Source organism: Pantherophis guttatus, chromosome 4, assembly GCF_059756535.1.
Source record: "Pantherophis guttatus breed Tessera chromosome 4, ASM5975653v1, whole genome shotgun sequence".
Lineage (NCBI taxonomy): Eukaryota > Metazoa > Chordata > Lepidosauria > Squamata > Colubridae > Pantherophis > Pantherophis guttatus.
Genome location: NC_142066.1, coordinates 6031464 through 6050085, shown reverse-complemented (window position 1 = coordinate 6050085; position 18622 = coordinate 6031464). Strand labels below are relative to the sequence as shown.

Here is an 18622-nt window from a genome sequence, read left to right as displayed (position 1 = left end):
ATAACATTCAATTTTCATGAAACAGTCTGTGGTCTGGGTACAGTTAGGCTTAAATAGTCATAATGCACATCTCTGTAATAATAATAATATTATAATAATACAATAACAGTAATACTTAACATTTAACAACTCTTCACTTAAACATTTTCGCTTTTTATAGCTCCTCCTTTCTAACTTCAGCTTCTATTGTCTATTGCCATTGATAAAATATGTCCCATATCAAAAAATATTCAGTTTCTTCTTTATCCTTAATAGGAAGCGTTAATCTATCCATTTCTGCACATTCTAATGTTTTCTTATTTACATTCCCCTCAGACGGCACCTCGTCGTTTTTCCATTGTTGCGCAAATACAATTCTAGTTGCGATTAGTATATGCAAGATCAAATATGTAGTCTTTTTATCATATTTTTTTCTGGTAGAATGCCCAACAAGAATATCTCTGGTTTCAGATCTATATCTTGCTTTGTCATTTTTTCCAGCCATGTATGTATTTTCATCCAATATTTTTTTTTTATAAAACGTTTTTTATTTTTTTAACACAAACATGTAATACATCAGTCCTTCCGTGTGTCATCTCGGTGTTTCTTCGGTGACTTTATTGCTCCTCCTCTTCTTATTTCTTCCTTAATAAATCCCATTTCTCTATTTCAATATTTCCCCCCAAGTACATATATTTAATGTAACTTTCTCCTGTTTGCTTATCAAATCCTTTATCTATATCTCTTTTCTATCCAATCATAAAATTTCCCCCATATTTTAAAATATTCCGTATCCACTTTTTCTTTAATCGTTAAAGTTAATCTACCGTATTTTCCGTTGTATAAGACGACTGGGCGTATAAGACGACCCCCGACTTTTCCTGTTAAAATATAGGGTTTGGGCTATACTCGCTGTATAAGACTACCCCTCTTCCAACGCACACCAAATAAAAATTAAAAAACATCAACTGGCTCACCCACAATGTAAAAGCAGCTGTGCTAGACCCAAAATGGCCCCTGCAACAAGCAGGAACCTCACACAGCCACAAAAAGCCCAAAAACCCAACTTTCACACTTTACACACACAAAATTCCACATGCAGCTTTGTGAGATTTTGTGTGTTTGTGTAGTTAGAGTGAAACACTACAGAAACACACTAAATCTCAGAAAACTGCACAAATATTATTTTATTTTATTTTTATTTTTATTTTTATATGAAAGCTAAATTTAAAACTTCCTAAACTTTAAATGGCTAGGTCTAAAAAAGAACAACTAAAAAAAAACCCCAATTAACTATTTTTTTAAAGCTCCCAAAGGGGAAAAAAACTTACCGAATAGAACAGGGGTCTCCAACCTTGGCAACTTTAAGACTTGTAGACTTCAACTTCCAGAATTCCTCAGCCAGCTTTGCTTTGCTGGATGAGGAATTCTGGGAGTTGAAGTCCACAACTCCCTGCCTGCTTGATTGCAGGCAGGGAGTTGCTTGCTGATGGAATGGATTCAGGCAAGCGAAGCAAGGCAAGCGTTGCGACTAGCAGCTAAGGTAAACAAGCTGGAGGGGGAAAACTTTTTTCCTTTTCCATGGCTCTGGCAATCCCAGCTGAGTTGCCTGATTAGCAGGCAACTCAGCTGGGATCGTCAGAGCTTGGATCGTCAGAGCCTTTCGGGCTGGTCTGCCTGGTTACAGGAGAACGAACCTGGTGTATAAGATGACCCCCGACTTTTAAGAAGATTTTCATGTGTTAAAAAGTCATTTTATATGCCGGAAAATACGGTATTCATCTCTGCGCAGTCCAAATTTTTTCTAATTACTTCCCCTTCTAAAGGGATTTTCTCTGCTTTCCATCTTTGCGCAAATACTATTCTTGCTGCAGTTATTATATGTATAATCAAATATACATTTTCTTTACTAATTTTCTCTGTTAGGAACAATTCAGACTTTAAATCAATACGTTGTTGAGTCATTTCTTCTATCCATGCCTTAATTCTGCTCCAATAATCTCTAGCTTCTGGGCAAGTCCACCACGTATGATAATAAGAACCTGGTATTTGGTGGCATTTCCAACATTTAGCTGATTTATCTTTAAATGTTTTTGCCAATTTTTCAGGCGGCCTATGCCATCTATAAAACATTAGATACAAATTTTCCTTATATGCAGTTGACGTCGGCAATTTAATATTTCTATCCCATAGTTTCTGCCATTTATCTAACTCTATTGCATCTCCAAAATTTTTAGCCCAGGCAATCATTGTCTCCTTTACCTGCTCACTTTCAAGTTTGATATTTAATAGCTAACAATATAATTTCTTTATCAGTTTATCTGCTCCAGTTAATATCTGGTCTAATTCTGTTAACTCTTTATTAAAACCATATATTTTAGCATCTTTCACATAACGAGATTGTATCTGCATAAGTGACCACCATACAATCAGTGCCTATCCCTTGGCTACTGAGATTTGAGCTTTTTAATAACCTATGTCAGTGATGGCTAACTGTTTTGCCGTCGCGTGCCAAAGGCAGGGTAAGCGCAGGGGAGGGATCATGCACACGGGTGTCCACACCCATAATGCAATGGCCCTCTGCGGGCCCCAGCCCCTGCGAATGCACATATGACCCTCCCATGTTTCTCCCACCCACCCCCCGGGCATGCATATGCTCGCCCGCTCCCCTGCGCATGGATGTGTGACCCCCTGGGTCCCATTTTGGGCCTAGTAGGCCTCCCTGAAGCCTCCTGGGACCAAAAACAGGCTGCAGGGGGGGCACGCTGCATAAACACACAAACATACCAACACGTGGCCCGTTTTGGCACGGGGGCGCACCATTCCCCCCATGCTCTCCCTGGCCCCTGTGCATGCATGTGAGGGAAACCCCCCCCCGCACATGCGCGTGCATCTCCCACATGCACCCCACTCCCGTGCCAGAGATCTGAAAATCAGCTGGCCGGTGGGAGGCGCATGAGTGGAGCTGAGCTGGCCGACAGCTCCTGTGCCCGCAGAGAGGGCTCCCGTGCCACCTGTGGCACTCGTGCCATAAGTTTGCCAACACGGACCTATGTCTAGGTCAGTGATTTAATCATACCAGTGATTTATTTATCTATAAATCACTGGTAAATTAAATAATTACATATCACTACTCTCCCATAAGATTTATGCACATTTAAGAAGGCAGGGTCAGTTTGTTTCATGCCCCAGGATGCCTTTCCCTCCTATTTAGGCAAAAACATAAGAATATTTATTGATTAGTGAAAGATTTTATACAATAAACCATAAAAACAGAAACAATGATCTGGAAATTATTCATTCAGGTTCACTTTGACAGCTTTGAAAATAGATAACTAAATGAAGGAAATGGGGAAGTTTTCTGTGGTTGATGCTTTTTTGTTGTTTTTAAGATGGCACCTTTTGGATCCCAAATATATCTCTTGGACCTACAGGCTCTGGGTTGTTGTTTTTTTTCACACCTTCACGCTAGCTCAAAGAACATGACTAGTTGGAAAATAAAATCTTTTTTTGGGGACATTCTTTAAGAACAAAGTGAGGGGAAAGTTCTGAGACAGATTACAGATTGGCACTGACCCAGGCTGGCCCTTGACTTGGTAAGTACAAAATTCATCAAAATTGGGGGGCTTTGGAAGACGAAAATATAGAAAGTTAAGAGAACTGGGGTCCATGTTTCCATACGGTTGGTATTATTTTTTGGTATCAGGCTTAGAACAATGTATCAGGTAGTTGCATTCCATCACAATCCTTTACAATCTCAGGTGAGCTTCGCAATTGGGAACTGGGCAATTCGCCATACTGCCAGAAGTCCTTATGTTCCAGATTATAGTCCAACTTCAGTTGGGTTTGGCAGATACTCAATCTCATGTTAGGAGATCCGTTGATAAGATTTATTCAGTCGAACTAATCAAGGAGAGAAGCAACTTAGAAGTGAGAAGACATTTCCTGACAGAACAATTAATCGGTGGAACAACTTGGCTCCAGAAGTTGTGAATGCTCCAAGATTGGAAGTTTTTAAAGAAGAGATTGGACAACCATTTGTCTGAAATGGTTTAGGGTTTCCTGCCTGAGGAGGGGGTTGGAATAGAAGACCTCCAAGGTCCCTTCCAACTCTGTTTATTCTATTCTACTGTACTCTATTCTACTCTACTCTACTCTACTCTACTCTACTCTACTCTACTCTACTCTACTCTACTCTACTCTACCCTACTCTACGCAGAACAGCCTGGGGCTGGAGAGGATTTGGTTGACAGCCTCAACCAAACTCAACTGAAATATGTTTTAATGCTCAGTGTGCAGGAGGAGACAAGCTGAGGATGCAGCCGTAGGTCTCCTAAAGTATCACTATCCTGATACTTAATTGGGAAGTTTAGACCTTACAAAACAACTCCAGGTTCTGCTAGTGAAAACCAAAGGAGAGAATTGGTAGCCTCAGCTGAGAGCTGGGATGAACTAACTCAGCAACTGGTCCAAGCTTGATCCTCAACTGGTAGTTCTGGGGCTCAAATTTGAATCGTAGGATATGGGTGCCTTGGAGTAGCTCATCTAGGAGGTTCTGCTGGCGAAAATTCAAAGGAGAGAATTGGTAGCCTCAGCTGAGAGCTGGGATGAACTAACTGTAGTTAGTTCATCCCAGCAACTAGTCCAAGCTATCATGATCCTCAACTGGTAGTTTTTGGGCTCAAATTTGAATTGTAGGATATGGGTGCCTTGGAGTAGCTCATCTAGGAGGTTCGTGAAAATTCAAAGGAGAGAATTGGTAGCCTCAGCTGAGAACTGGGATGAACTAACTCAGCAACTGGTCCAAGCTTGATCCTCAACTGGTAGTTCTTGGGCTCAAATTTGAATCGTAGGATATGGGTGCCTTGAAGTAGCTCATCTGGGAGATCAGTTACTTTGGGGTTGAGTGTCAGAACAAAGAAAACCTGTTCCATTTTGGATCCTTCACTGTGTCATCTGTCATCCTAGCTGAATTCAGAATTTAATCAGGCTAGTGGGTCGAAACAGGCTACGTGGGTTTCTAGCCCAGCTGTGAGCTTTCTGATGAATGCTAAGGTTTAAAGAAAGTAGCAAAGGAGTAAGAATATTATTCGGGAGCCAAGCCAGCTATTTCAGTGAGGAGAGGAGATGTTTGAAGGTTCAGGAATTGGAAGGAATGGAGTTTTTTTGGAGTCGGGTCCCAGCCTAAAGCTCTACCCCAAAAATTCTCCACTTCTGAGTTGAGTAGCTAAGATAGCTTGCAAAGGTGTCTCCTACAAAACTGTAGGATCAACTGTGTGGTACGTGAGCTGCTAGCTGAGTCCAGAGTTCAGATCAGTTAGTAGGCAGAGGGGAGCTAACTGGATACCTGAGCACATCTGTAAGGGTTTTTTTTTTTTTTTTGGTTCTTCTATGGGTATTTTAGGTTCTGATAAGCTAGTGAAGAGCAAAGAGGCCATTTAAGTGAATGTTCAATGCCCGCTCACATCTGGGAGATTCTAAAATCCCTAATAAACCCAACTTTAGGACTCATTCATGATGAGAAAAGCTTCCAGCAAAAAGGTTTTAATTCCCAGCTATGCTTTGCTGGTTCCTCAGAGATGGTTCTGCTCAGGTGAGCTGGAGGAAGTTCTGGACTGCTTCTAAAAATTTCCATCCTCCCAGATTACAGCCTGACTAGGTGGCTCAGTGGCTAAGACACTGAGCTTGTCGATCAGAAAGGTCGGCAGTTCGGCGGTTCGAATCCCAAGTACAGGTTTCCTGCATGAGCAGGGGATTGGGATAGATGACCTCCAAGGTCCCTTCCAACTCTGTTACTGTTACTAATGCTAGTGCAGCTATAGTGCAGCTACTGGGCTACAGAAAGAGGCACCTCGCATCTTGGCCAGTGGAAGAGAGAAGGAGAAAGCATGAGCCCCAGTCAGATTTCAGATGGAAAATTGATGGATTGGGATTAGGTTGCAAGGATGCTTGATGATTGGCTGGGAAAGTTTTGGGCACCTTCTGCAGAATGTAAGCTCCAGACTAGGTGCAGGAGAACCAAGAACCTTCTTGGTTAAAGCCTATTCATTTAGGAGATCTTTAATCTCCCAGATGATTATATGTACATCTATACAGTATAGGTGGTCAATAGTAGCTACTGTGAGAGGGATCTCATTGCTCAATAGTAGCTACTGTGAGAGGGATCTTGGAGTCCTAAGATAGGAGCCAGCCATCTGCAGCAGCTGCCAAAAAAGCCAACACAGTTCTAGGCTGCATAAACAGAGGGATAGAATCAAGATCACGTTAGAAGTGTTAATACCACTTTATAAGGCCTTGGTAAGGCCACACTTGGAATACTGCGTCCAGTTTTGGTCACCACAAAGTAAGAAAAGACGTGAGTGCAGAGATCTAGAGTGCTCTAGAAAGAGTGCAGAGAAGAGCAATCAAGATGATTAGGGGACTGGAGGCTAAAACATATGAAGAACGGTTTTAGGAACCGGGTATGTCTAGTTTGATGAAAAGAAGGACTAGGGGAGACATGATAGCAGTGTTCCAATACCTCAGGGGATGCCACAAAGAAGAGGGAGTCAAACTATTCTCCAAAGAACCTAAGAGCAGAACAAGAAGCAATGGGTGGAAGCTAATCAAGGAGAGAAGCAACTTAGAACTAAGGAGAAATTTCCTGACATTTAGAACAACTAATAAGTGGAACAACTTGCCTCCAGAAGTTGTGAATGCTCCAACACTGGAAATTTTTAAGAAGATGTTGGATAACCATTTGTCTGAAGTGGTGTAGGGTTTCCTGCCCCCTGTCCAGGCAGAAAATGGAAGGCAGGTTGATCATAATTGTTTTTTCTGCAGTTCTAATTATCCTCTGAAGTCTGTGTTTGTCTTGTCTGCTTGCAGAGCTAAACCAGACAGTTATGGAGGTGCAGATGACAGACTCTATAATTCCTCTGTAGAACTGGATCAGCAGCTCCTTGGGTAGTTTGAGCTTCCTGAGTTGGTGCAGAAAGAACATTCTTTGGTGTGCTTTTTGGGGGACATTTTTGATGTTAGGTGTCCATTTTAAGTCTTGAGATATGAATGCATGTAGAAACTTGAAGGTCTCTATTGTTGATACTGTGTTGTCTAGTATTGTAAGAGGTGGTAATATAGGAGGGTTTCTCCTAAAATCTACCACTATTTCTACCAGTTTTGAGTGTATTTAGTTCAAGATTGTTCTGGTTGCACCACAAGGTTAGATGTTCATTTTTTTCCCCCATTGCAACTTGCTTGCTTCTTTCCTTAAACCCTGGAAGGCTACGAGAGTCAAAAACAGAGCTGAATAAGAGGAAGTAACAATTAGGTTTTCAAGATGGGAACCTGTTTTGAGATGCATCAACTGAGCAGGCTTTCTTCTAATTGGGGCTCCTTGGTGGTCTCTGAGCTTGGTTGTTTTCTTGCAGATATTTCATTACCCAACTAGGTAACATCTTCAGTGTAGTATGGAGTGGGGTTTGCTCTCAGTTTATATTCTAGGAGCTTGCCGTGACAGTGTTTGTAACAGACGTCTTGGTGAGGGGTTTTTTTTTGGTTGGGCTGTTTACTGTTAGCTTGTTTGCCTGTTTCTTGATTGGGGTATTGCTTATTTGATTGTTGTTAATCTTGGAGTTACTCCATACTCATTTGGAGGCTGACTGCTGGTAGAGAAGTGCTTCCGTCTTCTTCTTCCACTTCTTCTAAGAAATCATCTTTCGTATTGGTGCTCTATGACTTGATCTATGATGTGTCTAAGCCAAAGTGAACGTCTGTTTCATCCCATAGATTTTATCTCCTTGTTATTACGTGTTTCTTTCACTTTACTGGTTCCCCAAAGTTCTTCTCTTTCTGGAAATCGACTGCTAAATTGCATTCAAAGTCATAAATATGAAGAAGGGTTGCAGGAACTGGGTCTGTCTACTTTAATGAAAAGAAGGACGAGGGGAGACATGATAGCAGTGTTCCAATATCTCAAGGGCTGCCACAAAGAAGAGGGAGTCAAGCTATTCTCCAAAGCACCTGAGGGCAGAACAAGAAGCAATGGGTGGAAACTAATCAAGGAGAGAAGCAACTTAGAACTAAGGAGGAATTTCCTGACAGTTAGAACAATTAAATCAGAGGAACAACTTGCCTCCAGAAGTTGTGAATGCTCCAACACTGGAAGCTTTTAAGAAGATGTTGGATAACAATTTGTCTGAAGTGGTTTAGGGTTTCCTGCCTAAGCAGGGGGTTGGACTAGAAGACCTCCAAGGTCCCTTCCCACTCTGTTATTCTATTCTATTCTAAATGTAAAATGAAATGTTCAGACTGAGGTATTATGGGATTTGTCTCCAAAGGGATCTGCTTTGTCCATCAGTAAAAAAGAAGGCCGATGAATGAGATGGAATTGACCTTCTTAACTCAAAGAATAAGGTTTGGGATAGTGTTTTGTTGGTAGGAGAGTCACCTGTAAGCTGGGTAGTAAATTGGTGTAATAAATTGGTTTAGTAAAATAAATATGTGTCTATGGAGATTTTCAGTCATCCAGGTCCACGGTAGTCCCAGAGGCTCTTTTTCAAGAGGCAACTGGACTTTCTGATTTTTCTTGGAAGATGTTTCACTTCTCATCCCAGAAGCTTCTTCAGCTTCTCATCCCAGAAGCTTCTTCAGATGAGAAGCAAAACGTCTTCCAAGAAAAACCAGAAAGTCCATTTGCTTCTTGAAAAAGCACTTTTGCGATAAAATAAAGGAGTTTCCAATTCAAAACCCCTTTTCCCTTCACAAGGAAGAGGCCTCATAGCCATTGCTTTAGATTCTGTGCCTCTTGAGCGAAACAAAATCCTTTTTCTTTCTCTTGACCTTTGCCCTTTACCACAAAAAATATGGCACCACATTCATCGTACGATTGCCTCAATTTCATTTGGGGAACAAAATATAACACCTTCTGTCTGATTGTAAGTAGCTACGTGGCAGTGGTGAAATCCAAATTTTTTTTGCTACCGGTTCTGTGGGCATGGCTTGGTGGGTCTGGCTTGTTGGGTGTGGCAGGGGAAGGATACTGCAAAATCTCCATTCCCACCCCACTCTGGGGCCACCAGAGGTGGTATTTGTTGGTTCTCCAAATTACTCAAAATTTCCGCTTACCGGTTCTCTGAACTGCTCAAAATTTCCGCTACTGGTTCTACAGAACCTGTCAGAACCTGCTGGATTTCACCCCTGCTATGTGGAACTCAAAAAGCTAAACTTTCCTTCCTTGCAGAATGCAGGTCGTCCTCAAATTATAACCACAGCTGAGCCCAATGTTTTTGTGGCTCAGCGAGACAGATGTTAAGTGAATTTTGCCCCATTTTACGACCTTTCTGGTCAGAGCAGTTAAATAAATCACCACAGTTCTTTTGAAGTTAGTAACGTAGTTGTTGCGAATCTGGCTTCCCCCACTGACTTTGCTTGTCAGAAGGTTGCAAAAGGTGATCCCATCACCCTAGGACAGGGGTGGGCAAATGTGGCCCTTTTACAACCTGTGGATTTCAACTCCCAGAATTCCTGAGACAGCCAAGTTGGCTCAGGAATTCTGGGAGTTGAAGTCCACAGGTCATAAAGGGGCCATATTTGCCCACCCCTGGACTAGGACACTGCAACCTTCATAAATAGGAGCCAATTACCCAGTGTCCGAATGTAGATCACATGATCAATGTCGTAAGTGTGAAAAATGGTCGTAAGTCCCCTTTTTCAGTGCCATTGTAACTTTGAACGGTCACCAAATGAGCTGTGGTAAATTGAGAATACTACCTGTATCAGCATTTCCAAATTCTGAAACTAAAGGCCTTAAGGAGAAACAAGGATGTGAATATATTGCAAATTCAGCAAATGAATAACCTCAATTTGGCTTTCCTGAAAACAAAATTCTACACCTCATAACGTCAAAAATACGCTTGTGGTCTTTCTCTCTTCCGTGCACTAATTAAATTTTGTATTTCAGGTGATTCCAGATGGTGGAACTCACCAATGGCACGATGCAGTTCTTCCGCATTTATGCCTCTCGTGAAATCTATCTGAAGACTCAAATCAAAATGGCGGGGCCACTGTTTCTAGCAAATTCTCTCTCCATAAACTCACATGAACAGTATGGAGCGGTGATTTTCAAACTTGGCAACTTTAAGATGTTGGGACAAACTCCCAGAATTTTCCAGCCAATGGAGAATTCTGGGAGTTGAAGTTCACCCATCTTAAAGTTGCCGAGTGTGGAAAAACACTGGGGGAAAGTAATTTCTAGAAGCTCCCAGGTCCATTAGAGCAGCGGTCACCAACCTTGGCAACTTTAAGACTTGTGGACTTCAACTCCCAGAATTCCTGAGAGTTGAAGTCCACAAGCAAAGCTGGCTGAGGAATTCTGGGAGTTGAAGTCCACGAGTCTTAAAGTTGCCAAGGTTGGAGACCCCTGCATTAGAGGGTGTATCTACTCCATCTTCATCATCTTGTCTTTATCTTTCCCTACAGGAACTCCCAAAGCCCCCTCTGTGTTTCCATTGAGTCCTAGTGACCCAGCCCGGGTGACCAGGTCGACTTCCTCTGACTCCAAAGTTACCATCGGTTGTCTCGTCAAAAATTACTTTCCTGAACCAGCCACAGTGCAATGGAACTCAGGCGCCATCACCAGTGGAATCCACCACTTCCCTCCAGTTGTTCATTCGTCTGGCCACTATACTCACACCAGCCTGCTCACCATCCCCGCCAGCCAGTGGGAATCTGAGACATTCCACTGCAACGTGGACCATGAAGCTACCCACACCAGAATTAACACAAACATTGAGCGTGAGTCCAACAAAATTGCTCTTATCTTTTTTTTTTTCCTGTCCAAGGGCAGTTTTCCTGCAAATTGCTTCTGGGCATTCTGCCAACCACAGTAAGATTACAGTTATCTGAAATACTGTGCCTCAGAACTGAGTTATTATTCTTTGAATTCTTGTTGGCTGTTAATGAAGTTAAATTGACAGCCCTTGTTTAGAAAAGACTGATTTATTGTACTTATGTTCGAACAACTACTAAGAAAGCTCATTAGTAGTCTTTAATTAGTAAATTAAGGTTTGTATGGACTTTGTGTGTGCTGCGTTCTTTGGGGTCCGTAGCTGGGGCAGAACAATTAGACAAAGGCAAAATCAACCCCTAAGTCTTTTATTTATTTATTTCATTTATTTAGTTTGCCGAACATGTACAAGATAACAGGCATAAGTATAAACATGGACATGAACACAGGAAATGAGTACAAATCAATGGGGACCGTAGGACAGGGACGGTAGGCACACTGGTGTGCTTATGCACCCCACCCCCTTTACGGAACTCTTAGGAATGGGGTGAGGTCCACAGTAGACAGGTTAAGGTTGAAGCTATGAGGGTTTGAAGATGTAACAACGGAGTCAGGTAGAGCATTCCAGGCGTTCACCACTCAGTTGCTGAAGTATGATACAGATGAGCTGTATTCAAGAATTGGTCTAGCAAATGTTTTGTATGCTCTGGTTAGTAGTGTGATATTACCAGAGAAGAAGCTATGCAAGAAGCTCCTGCAAGAAGCTTGCAGAACTGAACACTCTAACCATTGTGCCTCCATTATAAACCATGGGATCATTAAGCCAAAGGCCAAATAGAACAAGAATAGGTGAATCAAAAGATATTAATTAAGGACTGTTTTCTTTTAGAGTCCACTAATCAACGCAATCGGTTCTTTGATTGGTGGGGTTCTGCTTTTTTGGTCCTGTTATTGTTCAGTATTTCTAAGAAGGTCATCTAAATTGGAAGAGTCTTCAGGGGAATAACAGGTAAAAAGGTAAAGGTAAAGGTTCCCCTTGCACATATGTGCTAGTCGTTCCCAACTCTAGGGGGCGGTGCTCATCTCCGTTTCAAAGCCAAAGAGCCAGTGCTGTCCAAAGATGTCTCCGTGGTCATGTGGCCGGCATGACGAAACACCAAAGGCGCACAGAACGCTGTTACCTTCCCACCAAAGGTGGTCCCTGTTTTTGTACTTGCATTTTTCACGTGCTTTCGAACTGCTAGGTTGGCAGAAGCTGGGGCAAGTTACGTGAGCTTACCTCGTCACGCAGCACTCAAACCCCTGAACTGCCGAACTTTCGATCGACAATCTCTGTGTCTTGGCCACCAAGCCACCGCGTCCCTAATAACAGGTAGGTCATCCTTAAACACTAAAAGTCACTCTTATGCCCACAGGATGTGACCATGAACCGGTGGCTCCTAGGGTCCATCTGCTGCATTCCTCTTGCAACCCGAAAGGCAGTGATGGAACCATAGCGCTGGTGTGTTTCATTGAGAGTTTCTACCCCAAAGAGATTAACGTTGAATGGCTGGTGGGCAGCCACCAGGGATTGCTGACTCCCTTCACTGAACCTCCAAAGCGTGATTCAAATACATACACTTTCAGCACCAACAGCGTCGTCAACATCACTCAAGAAGATTGGTTGGAAGGAAATACTTACTACTGCCAGGTAACCCACGCAGCATCGCAAACAAGGACAAAAAGCAGAGCCAGGAAATGTGAAGGTAATTATGACGGAATATAGACTGTGCTTTGTATAATGGGGAACGGACAACGAATCAAGGCGGAGAATAGCTGAAAGACCTTCACTCTTATAGTGAAAGCCATACCATTTCTAAATAAGCTCTATTAACATAATGAAGTTCATTGCTTGTTAATATTTAGATATTCAAGAAAATCCCTACTGCAATTTTTTGGGCATAGATGAAGCAAGATTGGTGCGATCGAAAGAGGGAAAATTCATAATTACGATAGATAGACATATGGAATACTATCCAGGGGTATTGTTGATGTTAGTTGCAAAGTTGTGTCTGACCCATCGTGACCTCCAGGCCTTCCTGTCCTCTATCATCCCCCAAAGCTCACACCGACTGCTTCAGTGACTCCATCCAGCCACTTCGTTCTCTGTCGTCCCCTTCTTCTTTTGCCCTCAATCCTTCCCAGCATTAGGTTCTTCTCCAGTGAGTCCTTCCTTCTCATTAGGTGGCCCAAGGATTTGAGTTTCATCTTCAGGAACTGGCCTTCTAAAGAGCAGTTGGGGTTGATCTCCTCTAGGACCGACCGGTTTGATCGCCTTGCAGTCCGAGGGACTTGCAGGAGTCTTCTCCAGCACCATAGTTCAAAAGCCTCCATTCTTTGGCACTCAGCCTTCCTTATGGTCCAACGTTCACAGCCATACATTGCAACTAAGAAAACCATCGCCTTGACTATACGCACTTTTGTTGGCAGGGATAGGAATAGACAATTTAGCAATAAAGTAGAACTAACTCAACTAGATCACGGGACAATGTCTTATGAGACCTATTATTAGAGGTTGGAGGTTCGTTCTCCAAGCTTGGAGTTTGGTTTCTGAACGTTTCATTACCAGGCTTGGTAACAACTTCAGTGGAGTTTAGGGGATGTCAGTGGTCTTCTGTTTATAAGGCTTCAGGTGTGAGTGTGTCAAGGGAGAGTTGCCAGGGTTCCGATGGATGCCCTAATTATATCACGAGTCTCAAGCCAAGCTTCAAAAGAAATCCAGTTATTTATTAGGAGCTTCATGCCGGCATGTTCCCAAGTGAAGCCAGCTCTGACCCTTCATAATTTATACCCCAATTATGACCCTGTTTCCCCCCCCCTGCCCCAGGGTGTGTCATCAATCACATTTGCCAACGGGTTGTAGAGGTCACTCCCCTCTGGCTGCTGTAGGTAACCCTGGGATACAGCCTTGAGAGAGATAAGCATGTAATGTGCATCTGTCTTTGGCTGCCATACCATTTCGCCAGTGTCCCATCCCCACTGGCCTATGGCAACTCGAGAACAGTCCAGGGATGCTTTGTGAGTTGACAAGGTTTTTGTGATGGGTCAGCTGTGAGATCAGTGAATCTTGTGTTAGGTCTTGTGATGGGTCTTGTGATACAGAGATTACATCAGGTCAGGGTCATTGGAAGGTGAACTGCTGGTGGAGGGAGTTGCGTGGATTGAACATTCAGAACAAACCTTCACCCTCATCCTACACCCAAGCAACAGATATTTGCCAGAAATTATTAGCCGTACTAGGCAACAGTTCCTTTTTGCTTGTCCTTGTTCTAGTTACTTGGTTATTGACATTGAAGTATATGTATTTTTTTTACTAATAACATGCTTTCTTCTTTTATAAGATGATTCTGAGGGATCTTTGCCTTTGGTTTAGTGTAACAACTAGTCTTTGGAAAGGGAGGAACACTAAGCGATAGTCAATTGGGTCCAGACAACAGGACATACACTTGACAATTCACAAGTAAAACAGGGAATGTTTTACCTGCATAAACTCAAGTGCTGATCTAGAAAGAGGAGAATAAATTAGATTAACGGTCTAAGGGAGAAGGGGGGGATGTAAGGACTGACATGAATTTTGTATCCCCAGATGCCATCAGCCACTTCTCCACTCCGGTTACCACCTACCTTCTGCCCCCACAACCAAAAGACTTGTACATAAACAGAAATGCCAAGATCGTTTGCGTAGTTGTCAATCTGCAACAGGAAGATGGGTTGAAAATAAGCTGGTCACGTGAGAAGCAAGTCGCCGCGCATCCAGAATTATTGGTGGTGACCGAAGAAAACAATGGGACCTTCACCGCTGTCAGCCACCTCCCTGTCTCTGCCCAAGATTGGGAATCACATGAGACTTTCACCTGTTCAGTAGAATATCCAAGTTTGCCTGGTCCCATCGAGAAGACAATTACCAAGAGCAGAGGTAAGGAGGAAACAGAGTGGCTCTCCAAGCATAAATGAGAACATTTGCAATACCCAATGTGTACCACCAGGTTGGAGATATAAAACAAAATGTCATCAATAGTCTCCAGTCATGGAGCTTTCTTTTGTTCTATCCCTTAATATCATGGCACCTGGGACCACTGATATGGCATCCCTTGCTTCTGTGACAACTCTGCACAGTCATAATGTAGAATCTTGGCATTCCTAGAAATCGATGATGCTGTTAAGAGAATTCAGGATTGGTCTATTTACAGTATGTCTTGGATCCAACCCAAGCAGAGAGTTAGAACAAAATGAGATATGTGTTGTGGCCCCTTGGCCGCCAGCCCCTCCAGCAACCAAATCAGATGAGGAAGAGGGGGCATGGGAGTCAGGGCCAGCATCAAGGCAACCTGAGAGCTCCGAGGGGGGAAGAGGGAATGGAGCTGTCAGAAATAGAGATAGAGACAGAGGCGGAGCCTGGGCCATCCATCCTGGGCACTCAGATGGGGAGTCAACAGCCCCCAGGTCTGGAGGTGGCTGATGAGGAAGAGGAGGAACAGCTGGGTCCAGTGCCTGATGCTCGGATGCGCAGAAGGCAGAGGAGAGGAGAGCAGTGGAAATCTATGGGCCGATCCTTGGGATGGAAGAGCCCCCGCTGCTAGCGAAGCCCCACCCTAGCTCTGGGGATAAAAGGCAGGGGGCAGAGATGAATAGCTGTGGCAGACAACTATTCGTCTCCCTGCCGGACAGACTTGTTAGCCTGCTATGAGAGAGAGAGAGGCTGCTGGTGCTCCTAATAAAGGAATCATTGATTTAACTACAGAGGTTTTGATACATTTGTCAAGAATCATAAAGTACAACACTTAATGATAGTCATAGGGTACAAATAAGCAATCAAATCATACTAGGAAAGAAACAATCAATATCAATATATATTGTAAGGATACAAGCAACAAAGTTACAGTTATGCAGTCATAAGTGGGAGGAGATGGGCGATAGGAACAATGAAAAGACTAATAGTAATAGTCATGTAGACTTAGTGAATAGTTTGACAGTGTTGAGGGAATTATTTGTTTAGTAGAGTGATGGCGTTCGGGAAAAAACTGTTCCTGTGTCTAGTTGTTTTGGTGTGAGGTGCTCTATAGCGTCGTTTTGAGGGTAGGAGTTGACACAGTTTATGTCCAGGATGCAAGGGATCTGTAAATATTTTCACAGCCCTATTTTTGACTCGTACAGTATACAGGTCCTCAGTGGAAGGAAGGTTGGTAGTAATTGTTTTTTTCTGCAGTTCTAATTATCCTCTGAAGTCTGTGTCTGTCTTGTTGGGTTGCAGAACCAAATCAAACAGTTATAGAGGTGCAGATGACAGACTCAATAATTCCTCTGTAGAAATGGATCAGCAGCTCCTTGGGCAGTTTGAGCTTCCTGAGTTGGCACAGAAAGAACATTCTTTGTTGTGCTTTTTGGATGATGTTTTTGATGTTAGGGGTCCATTTTAGATCTTGAGTAGTGATGGGATTTAGCCAGTTCGCATCTATTCGGGAGAACCAGTTGTTAACTTTCTAAGCAGTTCAGAGAACTGGTTGTTGGAAGAAATCTTATTTTGTTTTTTTCCACTTTACAGGGCTAATCCTGTAAGGAAGGCAGGAAGGAAACCTTCTGGTGGTGTTTCTAGCCTAATCTTTATTGCCCTGCTTACAGAAACTGCCTCTCTGGTTAACCCTTATTACATTGTAACAGCTAAGGTGAAGCGCCCATCGACATGAGTGACATTGAGTTGGCCACGCCCACATGGTCACATGACCACCATGTGGGCATCATTAGGGCAGAGAACAGGTTGTTAAATTATTTGAATCCCACCACTGATCTTGAGATATGGTAGAACCTAGTCTCTACTGTTGATACTGTGTTGTCTAGTATTGTAAGAGGTGGTAATTTAGGAGTGTTTCTCCTAAAATCTACCACCATTTCTACAGTTTTGAGTGTGTTCAGTTCCAGATTGTTCTGGTTGCACCACAAGGCTAGTTGTTCAACCTCCCGTCTGTATGTATGACAGTAGCTTATCTGTCAATCTCACAAGTGATCCAGTCTTCATAGACTGGCAATCTACAGCAAATCATGACTTCATACATGGGAACCCAGTCACGCCTTCCATTATTTTATCCTAAACTAAATAATAATATGTGACTTTATCTCTTTTTTTTTTCTTTCCATGTTTTTACAAAGAAAAGAGCCAGGCACCCATCATCCACGTCTACCCTCCCATCCCTGGTAATTCACTTATCCTCACCTGCTTCATCCGTGGCTTTGTCCCCGCTGATATCAATGTGGGGTGGCTGAAGAATGGCCAGGCCGTTCCAGAAAATGAATATGTCAACACCCCAGCTGTGAAGGAAAAGAGTGGCGATTCCCACTTTGAGTATAGCAAACTGACCATCTCTCAATCATCTTGGGACAAGGGAGACCTGTATAGCTGTATGGTTGTCCACGAGGGCCTTGAAAACAAGTTGACCCAGAAGAGCATAGAGAAAACTTCGGGTAAACGTTGAAGACTCAAAATATGCGTTGTCCTTCTAGATTCGTCTCTCACGGTGTTGGATCCCAATCTTTGTAAATAGTTTACATGCTAACATGTTTGGCTCCTGGCTTAATAAAAGCAAACCAACTCAAAGGTCTCTTGGGTTATGCCCTTATTTTCTCTCTCTCTCTTCAATGAAATTGGGGACTGAGCAAAGTTGAGGGATGAATTCTGGAATGAAGAGAGAAAGGGTTAATTTCTCCGGACGTTAGAACAAAGGCTCAAGGTTGATGCTGGAGAAAAAGGGGTTTCATTCTTCCCTTATCAGTATCAATTTGAGAGCCAAAGTCTTGGGTTCATGTATTAGTACTAAAGATAAAGGTACGTGCTAGTCGTTCCCGACTCTAGGGGGCAGTGCTTATCTCTGTTTCAAAGCCAAAGACCCAGCACTGTCCAAAGACGTCTCTGTGGTCATGTGAGCGGCATGACAAAATGCCGAAGGTGCAAGGAACGATGTTACCTTCCCACCAAAGTGGTCCCTATTTTTCTACTTGCATTTTTTACATGCTTTCGAACTGCTACATTGACAGAAGCTGGGGCAAGTAATGGAAACTCACACCATTACGCGGCACTAGGGATTCGAACCGCTGAACTGCCGAGCTTTCTGATCGACAAGCCACCGCATCCTACTTCTTACTACTTCTTCTCAAAGTTGCTGCACAACTTCATACTTGTCTGGAGATTTGAAACCCATCAAAATCCTCTAACCTCTCACACTTATTTCCAATTGTTTGTCCAAAAAAGATCACTTTCCTTTCTACGTGGGTGGCAATCTTCCGGTTGCAGTTCATATAATTACAATTATGTATCATTTCCCATCAAGTTTTTTCCTTTCATCACTCTTTGTCTCTCCAGCCAGGTGCCAACCCGAATAGACTTGAATGTAGGTAATAAGTAATCTTTCTAACATCCTTGGAATGGATCTCATAACTTCTATATCCAATGGGACTTATCGTGGCTGGCTAGACCCTAGGCAGCTTACAAAACCAGCAATAAAGCAATATATAAAACAAAGAAAAAGCAACAGAGTTAAACCCATTTATCCTTGGAGGCGAAGTAGAGAGTTGGACAGTGTAGTCTTGGAAAACCCTGGAATGCCACAATAAAAGAATTGTTCTGACAGACTCAGATAAGCAAATCTTCACACGAATAAACAAACTAATTGTCTCCTGAAAACACGACTCCCCTTTTGCTCCTATTTATTCCCCATGGGAGGGGCCCTTCGGCGTCCAGTTGTGCCTTTACTCCCGAGTCGACCCCTGTTCCTTAATTGTTCCCATCTCCTGACAGTTCTGCACATGCGCACATCGGGAACAGGCTCCAGCTGTTCTTCTGCCCCACAT

The 18622-nt window shown here is 43.0% G+C and overlaps 1 gene segment (V, D, J or C); it reads left to right on the top strand.

Moving 5' to 3' along the window:
• The window catches only part of LOC117658371 (Ig gamma-2C chain C region-like), a 172781-nt gene extending 155409 nt beyond the window's left edge, over positions 1-17372 (top strand). Inside the window, 4 exon segments of the C gene segment in view lie at positions 10438-10752; positions 12160-12489; positions 14370-14699; positions 16928-17372. Of these exon segments, the coding sequence occupies positions 10438-10752; positions 12160-12489; positions 14370-14699; positions 16928-17250 (1298 nt within the window).
• The last annotated feature ends 1250 nt before the right edge of the window (positions 17373-18622 follow it).